Raw genomic sequence first — 15,056 nt, forward strand, 5'->3', positions numbered from 1 at the left:
ACGTACAATTATCTCTAGCTTTATGAGAGACATGCTTATGTTGTGAGTTTAATAATGTCGCATTGCATTGTGAAGATTTAAAAGATTAGTTCATGTGAGAATATGAAAGTAAAAATGTCCTACATTAATTAAAAAATTAAACAACTTAATAAGAGTTTATAATGGATTAGACTACTTTCTTATTGTCAATTAATTTTGAGACGAAAACTCAACTTTCTTTAATTTTTTCAATACATTAATAAATAGAATAAAAAAGGTGCGTGCATGGAAATTCAATAATATTGTGAATCTGATGTTCTGTCTACTACACTAGTATATATTCCAAACAAAGCACAAGATCCAATGCTTATGAGAAAGAGATAGTGATGGTCAGGTGGCTGGGCGCATGCGGTTCAGCGTGGTTGGAAAAAGATTTTGATTGAAAGAGACTCTAAGCTCACTATTGACTCTGTGCGTCCACAACATGTTAATTCATGATGTGTGGCACTTGAGCTCCTTTTGCGATTCCATCAAGATTACACATGTTTTCAGAGAATAAATTTCTTGGTTGATGCCTTAGCCAACTTAGGTCATGGGTTGTCCCTTTCCTACGTGGAAAGTTGGACTTCCTTTACATATAGTGCATGTTTTCTTTTCTGACCTCATTGAGTATGTGTGTCCGAGAATTTTCGGGTTGTAATGTCTATTTTTTGCGGAAAAAAAAACTTGGGCAACGATCAACCAGAAATTAAAATAATCATATCGGCTTGGGCTGCGTTGCCGTGAAGTTTGAGGTTTTTTTTGGTCGAAGTAGGCCCAATAACATTATACAACTATAAAATCCCGCATTTGCATGGAGCTCAAGAGATAGGATAGGACTATATGAACTCTCAAACAAAAGAACCTCTCTCCGCTATGAAAATAGCCATGTTGGGCCTTGGGGTTGAGCGATCACGGATCCAAGTGTCAATCAGTAAAAGGCTTAGCAACATTCAAAATTTCCGAAAATATCCTTAATTAAATAAAGATCTCAAAAAATAAAATGAAATATAAAGTAGAAGGCTGAATGTGACATTCATTATCGATTGTAATGTATGCAAGTATGCATTCGGAAAAGAAATTAGAAAAGGTTGCAACTTTAGGCGGTGGCGCTGAAACCCAAACACTAAATTCATATCGTCCGCAACCACCACAACACTCACTTCACACCGAAGCAACATACCCACCATTCTCAGAGTCTGAATCCATTAGCTAAACAAGGAAGAACTGCTAAAAAAGGAAGACAAATAAAAACAGTATATGATTTTTCTTATTCTGACATTAAAAAATCTAGACTGGGGTCAAATTGCAGATCTGTTTCGGACAATGTAAGCCAACCCAAATCCATCGTTTTCACCGAGCTGATAGAACAGCCAATATATACTCTATGCTTACTGTTCTATCAACTGAAAACTGTCAACCTTGCGCCGTTGTGCACTCAAATTGGAAACAGATTGAGACCACAATCAATCACAATGGCAGACAAAATGCAGGGCAGGGCATCGAGTGCTCGTGTTTTCCGATCCCGGATTCCGACGCTCTTGGTCTCCATGTTCGCCACCTTCGCTTCCATCTATGTGGCTGGCCGGTTTGCTCTCTTCTCTCTTCTCTCTTCTCTTCTCTTTTGCACCTCATTTGATTTTGCAGAAAATTCGACCCATATGATTCCCTCCCTTTTTCTTTGATCTGGGGATTTTCTGACATTAATTTTGGGATGTAGGCTGTGGCAGGATTCGGAGAACAGGGTTTATTTGATCAAAGAACTCGATAGGATTATTGGGCAGGTGGGTATGTCTTAGTTTTGTATTTAAGATTGAAATTTCGATTCTTTTCTTTTTCTCTTTTCCCAATTGATTCAGGCATGTGAGCAAATTTGGTTTTTGAGTCAAAATTCACATTTGACTTGAGGCAACACCAGTTTGAACTATTATTGCCTAACACCAACCGCAATCCATATGGATGATTTTTTCTTATTTGGCCAATATGAAGTGCCTTTCTATACTTGTTCGAACTCAGATGTATACTTGTATAGCTAGTTGAACTACTCAGGAGGACTAATTGAGTTTACCACTGGAAACTGTTTTTTGTGTGATTTTTTTAGGGGCGATCTGTCATATCAGTGGATGATACATTGAAAATCATAGCCTGCAGGTAAGATTTAGTCATTTGTTATCTGGTTTAATTGAAGATTTCTGATGGAATTTTTTATTTATGATTCTTAGTTTACATATGAATCTATGGTTCTGACGTGGGCTTTCGGTTGCTAGGGAACAACATAAGAAATTATCAGCTCTTGAGATGGAGTTGGCTGCAGCTAGACAGGAGGGTTTTACTTCGATGCGCTCCACAGAGATTAATGGAACTGATTATAAGAGAAGGCCACTAGTGGTGATTGGAATTTTTACAACCTTTGGTCGCAAAAACAATAGAGATGCAATTCGTAAGGCGTGGATGGGAACAGGTAATGCACTAATCTTTCTTTGGGCTCACCTATTTTCTGTTTTTGTTACAGTTAAATTTATTTTTCTTTTTAATGTGGCACACGTATGATTTGGTCTTGTATATAAATTCTTGAATGATAACAGATCATGTGGAATGTTGTGCAATGTTCCTGTTCAATGTTTTAGTTCTAGTAAGCGCGTTGAAGGTTATCATTTTTTGTTTTGGAGGTTTTTTAAAATTTGCATGTTAATTTACAGGTGCTGCCTTGAAAAAAATGGAGAATGAAAAGGGAATAATCGCACGATTTGTAATTGGAAGAAGGTTTACTTTTCATTGTATTTCTTTAATTCTGTAATGCTCCATGCCAAACATACAATGATAGTTGGTTAGAGCCCTTCATCGGATGATATGTTGTCCTGCAGTGCAAATCATGGGGATAGTTTGGACAGAGCCATTGACAATGAAAACAGGCAGACTAAGGACTTCATTATTCTTGTACGTTTTACTGGTCACTGAATGAAGTAACTTCCTTTAATTTGGTGTACATGCATGCTTGCATGTGCGTTTGGCATATGGAGATGTTAGCTTCAGTATTGTGATTATTTCCACTCCCATTGTTGGCAGGATACGCATGTAGAGGCACCTGAAGAGTTCCCAAAGAAGGCTAAACTGTTCTTCGCTCATGCTGCTGAAGAATGGAATGCTGAGTTTTACTCCAAAGTCAATGATGATGTTTATGTAAATATTGGTTAGTATTAACATTTATTAGATGGACTCATTTTTCAGTTTGCATTTGTATGCTTATCCTTTTTTCATTTCTGGCCAGATGCTCTAGGAGCTACACTCGCAACTCATTTAGACAAACCTCGTGTTTATATGGGGTGCATGAAATCGGGCGAAGTTTTCTCTGAGCCGTGAGTATATGTAACGTGTTAACAAGATAAGAGGTAAATGTGAATTGAAAGATCATCTAATGTCTCATATTTGTGCTCGCTGGTCTTTTTCAGGAGCCAAAAATGGTATGAACCAGAATGGTGGAAGTTTGGCGATAAAAAATCGTAAGTGTCACTACAACTTATTTCAGCATACAACTTATTTCAAGCTCCCAGATATTTTCCTCTTTAAACTGAAAACCAAGTTTCTGCATCCAACAGATATTTCCGCCACGCTTCAGGTGAGATGTACGTCATATCTCAAGCTTTGGCCAAATTTGTCTCAATCAATAGGTGAGTATTCTTCTCCGATGAACTGGTTCCATCATTTGCACCATCACTATGCAGAGCAATGACTGAATTTTGTTGAATTGACTCTGCAGAGCTATACTCCGTACCTATGCGCATGATGATATCAGTGTCGGGTCTTGGTTTATTGGGATTGATGTTAAACATGTGGATGAAGCCAAATTTTGCTGCTCTTCTTGGACGGGAGGTCTCTCTCTCTCTCTCCCTCTCTGACTTACTCTCTCACACACACAACCACATCAGAATTTATGAGCCCGCTTACAATTCATTTTATTACCTCCCCAAGGTGATTTGTTAACATAAACCTTTGCTCTCTCAGGAGCTATTTGTGCGGGTGTTTGATTCGATTTGCTTTTGAGGTCGTGTGCGAAAATATCAACCAGAGGCAGAGAGAAGGTCTGAAAGATATTTTCGCATCCCTTAGTGATGTTTCCAGCCTGCATGATGTGGAAGAGATTGGAGGAAAAATCCTAGCTCAAATTGATAGTTGATTCTGGGCGTCTTGCCCATCAGAATGGGACACGGCAGATGGGGAAGATGGGATTTCGACAAATCATGCTTAGAAGAACCGAGCTGTATAGATTTCAATTATACAAATTCGGAAAGAATAATATAGGGCGTTCGTTAGCATGCTTTTCTTGTCCTTGGGTTATCATTCTTTATTCAAAGAAATAGAAATTTGTGATTTTTTTGTATCGATTAATAATACCACATAACTTTGGAAAAGTTTCTCATCTCTAGAATGATAACCAAAGATGATAACCAAAGATGGTTGGTTGTATTCTTATTCAGTTGAATTCGTAAGCTATTCTTGTTCTCTTTGGCCAAGTTCCTTGGCAGCATTGAAATATCATAAATCTTATTTGATGATTACCATTAATTTGACAAGGAAATTGACCGATTTACAAATATAAAAGGCTGTGTGTTTCCAATTATTGATATTTAACTCAAACAAAAGTAACATAATATGAAAAGCTCTGACCAAATTACAATGATCACCATATGTAAAGCTAAAAACAATAATTTTTTTACAATCAGTGTAGGAAAGCCAAAAAAACTGGACCCTAACTTTCGCAAGAAAGATAGCATCACACTATTATAAGGGTAAATACAAGAATAATGTTTCATGAATGTCTCATGATGAACTGTTGAGAAAATGTGCCACTGCCTTGTCCGTGTCATTTTCATACATGATTAGGGCTTCGGCAACATCGTTTGATGCAAATCCCATCTCTCGAAGTTGGGTGAATGATTTGGCAAATTCTCGAACCTAGAAAACAGAAATAAAAACATTCTTGCACTTAAACAGCTAAATTTGAGATCATAACTACCAGCACCCTCTGAACTTGCTATAGTTAATCAAGCTTAATGCGTATAGACAGAGAGCTCAAGAAAGCACCTTAGTAGGACTGTCTCCATAATTTGCTACGGCAAGAGGAACTGCTTCTCGGCTGAGACCTGAAGCAATGTATTTGCTGACAATGGGATCTGCAACAGAACCCTGCAATAACAATAATATGCACAAAGGTAATTTCAACAAATCCAGCCAAGAAACATCATTCTCAACTGAAACAATAAAGAATTCAAAAACAACTTTGTAATAGTGGCCTTTATGTATATTAATGACAGATTTGACACACGGAAAAACTACTTCTATAAGTAATTCATGTTTGATTTGCATTCATTTACAAGACTTGCACAATGAATTGATGAAGAATGTAAAAGTCACCAGCTACATTTACAAAAAAAGAGAACTATCAAATGTGAAAGAGAAAATGACATACGGATGAAGATGGTGATTCCACAGGCCTTTGGGGAGGGTTTTCCAGCCCAAGCTTGGCCCAATTCTGAGTTTCCTTTTCTAATTCAGCCAAGACTTTCCTCTCAAAATCAAAATCGAATTGGAAACTGCTGCGGGGTATATCTCCAACTTGAAATGAAAAAGTAGGCTGAAAAAGAGCAATCAAGGCCAAACCCAATTTTATCAGATAACATCTTTTGGAAACACAAAGTTCGATCTTCAAGAAAACGTTCACTGACTGAAATTTCCCAATTCTACATAATTGCATTCAGAACGCAGCTCAGAAATTTGCCCAATAAGCAATAACCATGAACATGAGGCAGAAATGCATTGATATAACTTTCTAAAAAGAAAGATTGAATCTTTTACAGTTTACATGACAAACAACAATTAAAGCGCCAAGCTTACCGGAGGAGTGATCCGATACTCTGGTTTTATAGTAACTCGAATGCCCAATCCGGCTGAAATTTTTAGCAACAGAAAAGCAACGATAAGATGCCACAATTTAAAAAAACCCTAAGCAAACATTTCGATCAGTTTGGGGAAAATTGGATCATGGGGTTGGCTTACAACTTACAAGAAGAAGAAGAGGAAGGAGTTGTGGTTTGGTGGTGGGGAAGGGGACGGCCTGAGTGAGCGTACGGAGGAGGAGCCGCCGTTTGCCCCTGTTGACCCACCCGAGGGTACATAGACGACGACGATGGAGGTCCGTACATCGGATGACTAGACGGCGCTGATGACGTGGCAGGACGGTAGACATGAGAGTCGTATGGCGAACCCGACCTGGTCCTGTAATCGTAGTCCATTATCGCCAAGATATCAGAGATTCAATTCACAGAGGAGAGAGAAAGTGAAGTTCTTTCTTTTCTTTTTTTTTTGGTCAAGAGAAAGTGAAGTTCTTGTTTGAGAAGAAAGAGAAGAAGGCTCTTGCTTGCGCGTTTTATTACGCGGGGGCTACCAACGACATTTCCGTTCGGATTTTACTTGAAGCAATCAATGTTTCCAACGACACGTCGTTTCGAAAATGACTACAAGAAAAAACATGAAAAATAACATAATTTCACACCTGCATGCTACGGATACACTATTGACAATATCGATACAAAATTCGTCTTTTAACTTATTGCAATATTTATCTTCATGATAAAAGAAAAAGAAAAAGTAAAATTAGTTCTTAGAGACTAAATACAAGTCTACAACTATTCAATCTACAAAGTTACAAAAGTGCATGTCAAGGATTAGATACAAGGCAATCACAACATCAAGAAAGGACACTGATCACTATAAAGACACAGGATTTGGTGTTTGAGGATTTTCAGAGTCATAAACCAAAGATGTGGTCATTTGAACCAAATATGGCAGCGTTAAACTGTCTTGTATTCAAGTCACTCCCATCCAGAGCAGAACCAAAACGGTCAAGCCATTGCGTTGGGCTTGGATTATCACTCTCCTCTACCCACTCCGAAGTCATGTCAATATCATCGAATTGAATTGGATCAGCTTCTAAAGTCTTGGTTCTTGTCTGTCTTGCTAACTTGAGATTGTAATTTATGTAGACAAGGTCGTTCAGTGTTTCTCTATCAATCTTGTTGCGCTTCTCCGAGTGAATTTGCTGGAATGCACTCCAATGCCTCTCGAACATGAAACTGCTGCAAACTTGGCTGAGTATTCTGATGGCAACTCGTTGCAAAACAGGTGCAGAATCGCCATATTGTTCCCACCAAAGCCCTACATTGAGTTACAAGTTTTCAGATCCAAGAAATAAATAGGGCAAACAAACATAAGAAAACACCATTCTCTCGTATGCAAAGCATGAATGAACACTAGTTGGACAACTTTAGGCAGTCGAAAATCCAACTTCTGGTTCCAGTGGAGGTAGATTTAGAGGATGCAACATGATTCTCATATGTATGATGTGTCAATACAAGGACTGCCAGATCCAGATTACAGATGTGTGATGCAATATGATTCTCGTATGTGTCTATACATGTGCACATACCGAAATGCTTATAATTTTGAACTGTATACTTACCAGGTGGAACTACATCTCTTGCTTCCATTGCTAGGCTACAACCAAACATCCCAGTTGCCTTTGTAAATGTGAATATTTGACTAGTAATGTCACGTCTCATTTCAGGCATGGGGAGTAGCTTCTCCAGAACTTTAAAAAAGTCCTCCTTTATAGATGTAAGAAATTTTATTTCTGGATTATATTGGATGCCAGGGTTCAAAAATGCTGCGGCTGCATGTAGAGGTGAATGGAGTTGATCCCGCCATTTTCTATCTACTATATCTAAGAATGTCTTGCACTTGTTCTCATCCATTATATAGTATGTCCTTATTGATTCCTTAGCCCTGGTCATTAGCTCATATATAAAACCCACAGAAGGTTTCCCTCCAGATACTTCCCTCAACACTTTGAGAAATGGCTCAGAGATGGCCACACTTTCTTCCACTGCCCTCCAGAAATCATTGTCCTCCACAATGGAAATACATGAAATGCTCTGTGTTTTATTTGCATAAGAGGAGTTAGTGCAGTACTCGGGGCTGTTGAACATGTGCTTCAACCTTGACCTTTGCTTCAACATAGATTGCAAGGAAAGGAAGTTCGAAACAGACTTCGTGATGCCAGTTCTAATGAGTTCCTGCCCCCCAGTGAACTTTTTCATCAGATCAAGCATCGAGGCATTGTTGTATATGAACTTTGAAATGGTTTGTGCTTGTAAGATACATCTGTTCACCCAATCCACCTTTGAGAATTCCTCTAAAATAAGATTTAAACACTGAGATGCACAAGGAGACACGAAAATGGTTGCATAATTCTGCAAAATATGGTTCGCAACCCCGGTGTAGTTGAAACTACTATCCATGATGATCTGCACAACATTTTCTGGGCCAAAATCTTGTATGACAGAATCAAATAAATCAGCAAGGCATTTTGTGTTCTTGAAATATGCAGATGCATCCACGGACTTATGAAAAAAGGTCCGTGAGGGTGATGAAACCAAAAAGTTAATCAAAGCTCTCGACTTGTTGTCGGTCCATGTATCGGCAATGATAGTACAACCTGTGGTAGTCCACTCTTTTTCAATATCTTTTGACTGTAGGCTCATTTCAGACTTGATCCTTTCCAGCCATGTAGTCTTCAGAGTTTCTGCAGATGGACCTATAAATCCAGGACCACACTTTTCTATGGCATCAATCATTAGCTGATAGGATGAAGAACGAGCTATACTGAAGTCAAGCTTGTTCTCAAAAAAGAACAGAGCAATATTTCTCTCTGCATTCTCCAGGTTATTCAAGGGGGGAGGGACCATTGGAGTGACATTAGGGAAAACTTTCTGAATTGGAGTCGGTGTATCGAAAGACATGAGAGCTTTACTAGCAGAGACATTTCCAGGAGATTTGGCTTCTACTAACTTTTGCTTTTTACCACTGGAAGTTTCTTTGACCTCCTCCTTTGATGCTATGATGGTCCTCACTCTATCAGTAACATCATCTCTCACTTTGCTACATGGATTTACACCCTTACTTGGAAGTCGAGATAGATGATGCTTCAATCTACTAATGCCACCATTCAGAACTCTCTGACAAAATTTGCATCTCACCTTGTTTCCATCTAATTTCTCAGCATATTCCCAACAAACATCTTTTTCTCGAACCACTGCTACAAGGTAAGCACGAAACCATTTCATTTATACAGCAGTAGTTTCTACATGATCTTCTATCAAAACAAACTTATCATGTAAGGTTGATTCACTTTGAAAAGTAATATCAACATTTGAATTCATCTAAAAATATGTAAATTGCAGCAGAAGCCATTCTGAGAGAAATAACTGAATGCAATAATGCAAGGACACAGTAGATTTAACAAATGAAAATGCAAGTGGGTTAGCATTGTACTCAATCATGGGCTTGTTGATGATATAAATAGAATCGATGAAAAGAAAAGAAAAGTGAAATCATAATGCTGAACTTACTTCTTCTCTTCTCTTCGGCGCTGTACGTCAACCTACAGAGGGAGCAAAGTAAAACTCAGCAGTGAGTAGCTGATTTTCACGTCTCTGCGCCTGTTCAATTACATAAATTTCATAAAGGTCAAAAAAGAAGAAAACTTTGTGGATGCAATTTAACATATAACAAGAATCCTTACAAGTTTCTTACAAGTTTGGGTTCAATTGTTCTTCCTTCCAACACAGAAATTTGTAAACTTTAATCCCTTCAAACCAAAAAACCCTGATATTAACTCCCACAAAGTCTGCAGACTTATCCAAATCCTCATTATTTCATTCATTTAGGTTTCATGTGGTTCTCATTTCTCTTTCCAGCTTACAGACCTCGCATTTTACATTTTTTACCAAATTGGTTAGAATTAATCTTATGATTAGTATCATCAGCCACTATATAAATGTGCATACTTCCAAATTGGCTTTCGAAATTCAACATCTAATGTATAAATTGGAACCCAACAAGCTCAAAAGAAAATGAAATTATTTTCCGGCGAAAGTTTTTCGGGAAGAAGATGCCTCCGGCCAACGGAAAGCACTGTAAAATACCAGAGCTTCTGTGTTCACCCCCATATCTGAGTGACCAAACAAAGGAATTCAAAGTTCCACATCTAAGATTCCAAATTCCAAATCTAAAATTCAATTCCTCAACGACAAATAGAAAAGAAAAACAAATATTTGAAAATGGTTGTAATGCAGGAAGCAATTGAAAAGAGAAATAGCGAGACATTTAAGGAACTTACAGAGAGAAAGAGATTGGTCCTTCTCGACGGAGAGAAAAACGGAGGCGGCAGATTTTTTAGGGTTTTTCATTTATCGCGATATTTTGGAGGCGTATGGTTCTTTTTTTTTTTATCACTCGGAGTGTGTTTCCGGTCTTTCTTCTTTATCCTCTCTTTTCTCGTTCTTTTTGTTTTTCCGACTTTTCATTTTCATTTTTATTTGTTACCTTTTTGGGTTTCTTTGGCGATATATCGCGGTCAGCTTATGCTCCGAGTTCAGCACCCAAAGAGAAAAGAAAGACAAAATAAAATCATTGCTTCCAGCCAATCACATGATTACACGATCCGATCTTCTTCTTTTTCGTTTTCATCATATGAAATGATCCAAACAAATTATTAGCACCGTATTAATTTATTATTTATTGCGAACAGTTTTTTTTTTTTTCCTATAACATTAGATGCCTCGATGATTTAGTGTAAATAACATCCAATATGAATTTCAGACCCAAAAAAAAAATATATATATATCCAATATGAATTGACATATAATAAGCAAAACCTATTTCTTTGAGTTAGGCAGGATTTTGAAAGGAAAAATAAAAAATAATAATAATAGCAGCCAGCAGGTGAGCCCATTGATTGTAACCTTTGGATGCCAAATTACTAATTATTGACCAGTAGGCAGTTCTAGTAAAAAGAAATTAATAGCTTCGATTGGTCTCAGTACACTCGTGCACTCTATATCTGAAGTCCCACATTGGCCGTTCTTTTCCCCCCAACAACCTACGTGGCAGCATCTTGCGAAGGGCCACCTTTGATTGGTACTTCGGTCGGCCTAGGAGCAATTTTCGCGCCACTTTCGGTGGTTGTGAAGTATCCAATGGAATGGAGATTAGGTGACCGGTGCAAAGGTTAGAACCATTGATTGGGGGCCTTAACAATTTAATAGGAAGTCAAAGATAATTACTCTTAACTTGAAAATCGCACCGATAATACCAACTTGAGATTATGTGAATTTATGAGAATTACAACACAAAAGGAAGTGCGTAAATTCACTGGAAGATTTTGAAAAGGGCATAGAGTAGTTGAAAACAGCTCAGTCGTTTGAGATTCTTTTGAGTGTCATTCAAGCCTTCTCAAGCCTTTTTGAGTTTCGAGTAATTCCTTTCAAAATTCTTTAAGAGAAAAAATTTACACAAACTCTTTAACATGTCCGGAACTTTGATGGTTGTTCAATTTCACTCGATCTCTTGCTTTGCTTGGTTCTTATTTGGCAAATCTCTCACTAAAGCAATAATAAAAGTCAAATCATGATTTTGGGATTAGGTTTGAGAAGCATTTTGACTATCTAATATCATATTCATTTTACTTGAGTTCTTGTCTATCTGCACATCATTACCTCACAGAATAGTGACAGAAATATGACCAAATGTTCAAATTAAAAAAAGGTAAGGAACAAATTTCCTTTTGGTACGTAATTAGAACAAAAAGACAAGATAGAAAACTACAAAGAAAACCTAGTTTGTTAGCTTCCTCTTGCTAGAAAAAAAAAAAAGAAGAGGAAAACAAATTCTCGAGCTCAACAACTGCACCAGCGTTAGACCCAAAAAAAATATAATTGTTTAACATTTTTGAGCTTCTTCTTGACTTTCTTTATCTCTTGGTCTTCTCCAAATCCACATGCACCCTCCTGTTCGTGCGCTATAAAATAAAGCAACAAGCTTTTTCTCCATTGGGTTTCTTCCCATCAATAATGATTATCTTATTTATGGCTTCCTAACTTCTCTGCATGTGGCCATGCTGCTTCGGCAAGCAAGCCCAGCTCATCTCCATCATCACCACCATCATTGCAGGTTACCCATTTGCCCATTTACCTCTGTGACTCTCTGTCTCTGAAACCACAGCAGCAATCAATGTTGTGTGCCCAAATGAAATGACCCAATACTAAAACTTCTGTTGCAGGAAGCAGCAAGGGGAAGATATCGAGATAGGCTGATTGTTGGTTTATTTTTGGGATGCCTATGGTGTGATCTGAAGCCACAAGTAAGTTTTTTTTTAATTTGTCTTTTGATTATAGCTGTGTATGGTTTCTCTGTATATGCTAGCTCGAACATTGTTGGGTTTATGTGAAAGTGATGGGAATTAAAAAAAAGTACAATTTGTGAGAGATTTTCTTGGCAACCTAACAGAGTTGGTGAAACAAGGAAAGTATACACTTCTCTTTCTCCTAATTCAAACTTAACAGCTGCTTTTATTGACTGGATCTTCAAATTTAAAGCATTTAATGAAGTCAAACTTATTAGCAGTACTTTCAGAAATTAGGCTGCTCTGCCTACTATGACCACAGCTCATACACAGTTTATAATGTTTCTCATGGTAAGTTTTTGAATTTCATTTATCCAAATTCATGTGTGGTTGGGATCAAGAAATCAGTCTGTGCTTTGCCTGCAGGAGAAGATGGACAAGAAAGTAGAGCTTTTGTTCGTTTTGTTGATTGGAACCATTTTCTTGCATGCCACTGCGGACCCAGTTGAAGATAAGCAAGCTTTGCTGGATTTCCTTCACAATATTTCTCACTCAAACTCTATCAAATGGAATGATAACTCTTCTGTGTGCAAAAACTGGACTGGAGTGATTTGTAGCGAAGACCAGTCCAGAATAATAGAGCTCCATTTGCCTGGAGCTGCTTTACATGGTACAATCCCACCCAACACTCTCAGCCGCCTATCTGCCCTTCAGGTTCTCAGTCTCAGGTTGAATAGTTTAACAGGTCCATTCCCTGCTGATTTTTCTAAACTTGAAAACTTAACCTCCCTTTATCTTCAATTCAACAACTTCTCCGGCCCATTGCCTTTAGATTTTTCACCTTGGAAGAATCTTACTGTCATGAATCTCTCAAACAATGCATTTAGTGGGAAAATCCCTTCCTCAATTTCAAGTTTGACTCACCTCACAGTTCTGAATCTTGCCAACAATTCGCTTTCGGGTGAAATTCCTGATCTCAATCTTCCTAGTTTGCAACAGCTTGATTTAGCTAACAATAATCTCACAGGGAATGTGCCTCAGTCTCTCCAAAGATTTCCAGGTTGGGCCTTTTCAGGTAACGGTCTTTCATCACAATGGGCCCTTCCTCCAGCTCTTCCAGTTCAACCACCTAATGCTCAACCAAGAAAAAAAACAAACCTTGGTGAACCTGCAATACTAGGTATTGTGATTGGTGGATGTGTTCTGGGGTTTGTTGTAATTGCTATTGTGATGATTATTTGCTGCACCAATAAAGAAGGTGAAAATGGGCCAGTTGAAAAACCACAGAAGAAGAAAGAAATCTTTTCAAATAAAGGAGTTTCTGAGAAACATGACAAGAATAATAGGCTTTCCTTCTTTGAGGGTTCTAATCTTGCATTTGATCTGGAGGACTTGCTGAGGGCATCTGCTGAGGTGCTTGGTAAAGGAACCTTTGGGACAACATACAAGGCTGCTTTGGAAGATGCAACTACTGTTGTGGTGAAGAGGTTGAAGGAAGTGAGTGTTGGAAAGAAGGAATTTGAGCAGCAAATGGAGATTGTCGGAAGTATCAGGCATGAGAATATAGCTGCTCTAAGGGCATATTACTATTCCAAGGATGAGAAGCTTGTTGTGTATGATTATTATGAGCAGGGGAGTGCCTCTTCATTGTTACACGGTATAGCAAAAGCACTCTTACATTTTTTTTGTTCTTTTTGACTCATTTGCATCAGATGATTTTTAGTTATGTTCAGTGTTTATAATGGTGTTTATGCATCTTTAATCTTGCAGCTAAAAGAGGAGAGGGCAGGACGCCACTAGACTGGGAGACTCGACTAAGAATAGCAATTGGTGCAGCCAGAGGCATTGCTCATATCCACACACAGAATGGTGGAAAACTTGTCCATGGAAACATAAAGGCCTCAAACATTTTCCTCAACTCTCAAGGATATGGTTGCGTGTGTGACATTGGTTTGGCAACACTGATGAGCCCAATGCCCCCGCCCGCAGCGCGTGCTGGAGGATACAGATCCCCAGAAGTGACAGACACTCGAAAGTCTTCCCATGCAGCCGATGTCTACAGTTTCGGGGTCCTGATACTTGAGCTCCTCACTGGAAAAAGCCCCATACACACAACAGGTGGTGAAGAAGTTATCCACTTGGTAAGGTGGGTGAACTCTGTGGTCAGGGAGGAATGGACAGCAGAAGTGTTTGATGTAGAGCTCTTGAGGTATCCAAACATAGAGGAGGAAATGGTAGAGATGTTGCAAATAGGAATGTCTTGCGTGGCTAGAATGCCGGAGCAACGACCAAGCATGCCGGATGTGGTTAAAAGGGTGGAGGAAATTCGTCAAGTCAACACTGGAAATCCACCATCCTCATCAGGAATATCTACCCCAGTCTTAACACCTCCACCTCCACCTCCACCTCCACCTCCTACAGCCGAGATAGGATCCTCCTCTCAGCCACAGTGAAATTCATTCTACATAGTCAAGTTGTTAGTTATTATAATATAAATTTATTTTTATCTTTCAATTCAATTGAAATTCGTTCGGATCTATGGCAGCTAGTGCTGAAATTAGTTGAACTACCTGTTGTAGTTGGTTCTTTGACTATTGTACAATTTGTCTGGGCTTGGTTGTGATGAACGTGATATTCAATTTAAGGGTCTTTGCTCATTAGTAAAACCAATCACTGTCTCTGCTTGAAAACGGAGGGAGAGCATATGCAGAATTATAGGTTGCGGTTCCATATCGTATAGTATATTGATGTTCTTAAACCTATCTAATTGATGGATACACTCATAACCTGCTTTTTTGTC

At 38.4% G+C, this 15,056-nt stretch overlaps 4 protein-coding genes across 9 annotated transcripts; 2 read left to right on the forward strand and 2 right to left on the reverse strand.

Moving 5' to 3' along the window:
- Nucleotides 1-1,078: 1,078 nt before the first annotated feature.
- LOC117617500 (hydroxyproline O-galactosyltransferase HPGT1) lies at nt 1,079-4,492 on the forward strand. Its single transcript, XM_034346889.1, has 12 exons — nt 1,079-1,606; nt 1,739-1,802; nt 2,120-2,169; nt 2,286-2,479; nt 2,718-2,781; nt 2,883-2,955; nt 3,085-3,208; nt 3,287-3,374; nt 3,468-3,518; nt 3,615-3,686; nt 3,776-3,888; nt 4,021-4,492. The coding sequence occupies exons 1-12, from the start codon at nt 1,494-1,496 to the stop codon at nt 4,041-4,043; spliced, it is 1,029 nt and encodes a 342-aa protein (XP_034202780.1). The 5' UTR covers nt 1,079-1,493; the 3' UTR covers nt 4,044-4,492.
- Nucleotides 4,493-4,602: 110 nt separating this feature from the next.
- LOC117617501 lies at nt 4,603-6,446 on the reverse strand. The gene is made up of 5 exons (XM_034346890.1): nt 6,080-6,446; nt 5,911-5,963; nt 5,486-5,650; nt 5,101-5,202; nt 4,603-4,971 (listed from the first exon to the last, which is right to left on the reverse strand). The coding sequence occupies exons 1-5, from the start codon at nt 6,306-6,308 to the stop codon at nt 4,837-4,839; spliced, it is 684 nt and encodes a 227-aa protein (XP_034202781.1). The 5' UTR covers nt 6,309-6,446; the 3' UTR covers nt 4,603-4,836.
- Nucleotides 6,447-6,598: 152 nt separating this feature from the next.
- LOC117617499 lies at nt 6,599-10,354 on the reverse strand. Of its 4 annotated transcripts, none has more exons than XM_034346885.1 (5): nt 10,253-10,354; nt 9,667-9,721; nt 9,483-9,514; nt 7,535-9,166; nt 6,599-7,230 (listed from the first exon to the last, which is right to left on the reverse strand). In XM_034346885.1, the coding sequence occupies exons 1-5, from the start codon at nt 10,320-10,322 to the stop codon at nt 6,824-6,826; spliced, it is 2,196 nt and encodes a 731-aa protein (XP_034202776.1). In that variant the 5' UTR covers nt 10,323-10,354; the 3' UTR covers nt 6,599-6,823. The 4 variants fall into 4 exon arrangements, with proteins under 4 accessions (XP_034202776.1, XP_034202778.1, XP_034202777.1 ...); XM_034346887.1 differs by having other exon boundaries at nt 6,733-7,230; nt 9,483-9,572; nt 10,253-10,309; XM_034346886.1 differs by lacking the exon at nt 9,667-9,721 and having other exon boundaries at nt 6,733-7,230; nt 9,483-9,572; nt 10,253-10,347.
- Nucleotides 10,355-11,801: 1,447 nt separating this feature from the next.
- Nucleotides 11,802-14,946, forward strand: LOC117617688 (probable inactive receptor kinase At4g23740). Of its 3 annotated transcripts, XM_034347172.1 has the most exons (5): nt 11,802-12,084; nt 12,194-12,274; nt 12,538-12,607; nt 12,683-13,913; nt 14,027-14,946. In XM_034347172.1, exons 3-5 carry the CDS (start codon nt 12,569-12,571, stop codon nt 14,707-14,709), a joined length of 1,953 nt encoding a protein of 650 aa, XP_034203063.1. In that variant the 5' UTR covers nt 11,802-12,084; nt 12,194-12,274; nt 12,538-12,568; the 3' UTR covers nt 14,710-14,946. The 3 variants fall into 3 exon arrangements, with proteins under 3 accessions (XP_034203063.1, XP_034203065.1, XP_034203064.1); XM_034347174.1 differs by lacking the exon at nt 12,538-12,607 and having other exon boundaries at nt 11,803-12,084; XM_034347173.1 differs by lacking the exons at nt 11,802-12,084; nt 12,194-12,274 and having other exon boundaries at nt 12,285-12,607.
- Nucleotides 14,947-15,056: the final 110 nt, after the last annotated feature.

Source organism: Prunus dulcis, chromosome 2, assembly GCF_902201215.1.
Source record: "Prunus dulcis chromosome 2, ALMONDv2, whole genome shotgun sequence".
Lineage (NCBI taxonomy): Eukaryota > Viridiplantae > Streptophyta > Magnoliopsida > Rosales > Rosaceae > Prunus > Prunus dulcis.

Excerpts from the sequence above, each read along its gene's own strand:
- LOC117617500 (XM_034346889.1), top strand. The coding sequence starts at position 1,494 with ATGGCAGACAAAATGCAGGGCAGGGCATCGAGTGCTCGTGTTTTCCGA. Across the intron at positions 1,607-1,738 it reads TCCATCTATGTGGCTGGCCG|GCTGTGGCAGGATTCGGAGA; the intron begins GTTTGCTCTCTT and ends TTTGGGATGTAG. Across the intron at positions 3,209-3,286 it reads TGATGTTTATGTAAATATTG|ATGCTCTAGGAGCTACACTC; the intron begins GTTAGTATTAAC and ends ATTTCTGGCCAG.
- LOC117617501 (XM_034346890.1), bottom strand. The coding sequence starts at position 6,308 with ATGGACTACGATTACAGGACCAGGTCGGGTTCGCCATACGACTCTCAT. Across the intron at positions 5,651-5,910 it reads AGTATCGGATCACTCCTCCG|CCTACTTTTTCATTTCAAGT; the intron begins GTAAGCTTGGCG and ends GCTCTTTTTCAG. Across the intron at positions 5,203-5,485 it reads TGGAATCACCATCTTCATCC|GGTTCTGTTGCAGATCCCAT; the intron begins GTATGTCATTTT and ends TTGTTATTGCAG.
- LOC117617499 (XM_034346885.1), bottom strand. The coding sequence starts at position 10,322 with ATGAAAAACCCTAAAAAATCTGCCGCCTCCGTTTTTCTCTCCGTCGAG. Across the intron at positions 9,515-9,666 it reads GAACAATTGAACCCAAACTT|GTTGACGTACAGCGCCGAAG; the intron begins GTAAGAAACTTG and ends CTCCCTCTGTAG. Across the intron at positions 9,167-9,482 it reads CGCCGAAGAGAAGAGAAGAA|TGGTTCGAGAAAAAGATGTT; the intron begins GTAAGTTCAGCA and ends ACCTTGTAGCAG.
- LOC117617688 (XM_034347172.1), top strand. The coding sequence starts at position 12,569 with ATGACCACAGCTCATACACAGTTTATAATGTTTCTCATG. Across the intron at positions 12,608-12,682 it reads AGTTTATAATGTTTCTCATG|GAGAAGATGGACAAGAAAGT; the intron begins GTAAGTTTTTGA and ends CTTTGCCTGCAG. Across the intron at positions 13,914-14,026 it reads TGCCTCTTCATTGTTACACG|CTAAAAGAGGAGAGGGCAGG; the intron begins GTATAGCAAAAG and ends TTAATCTTGCAG.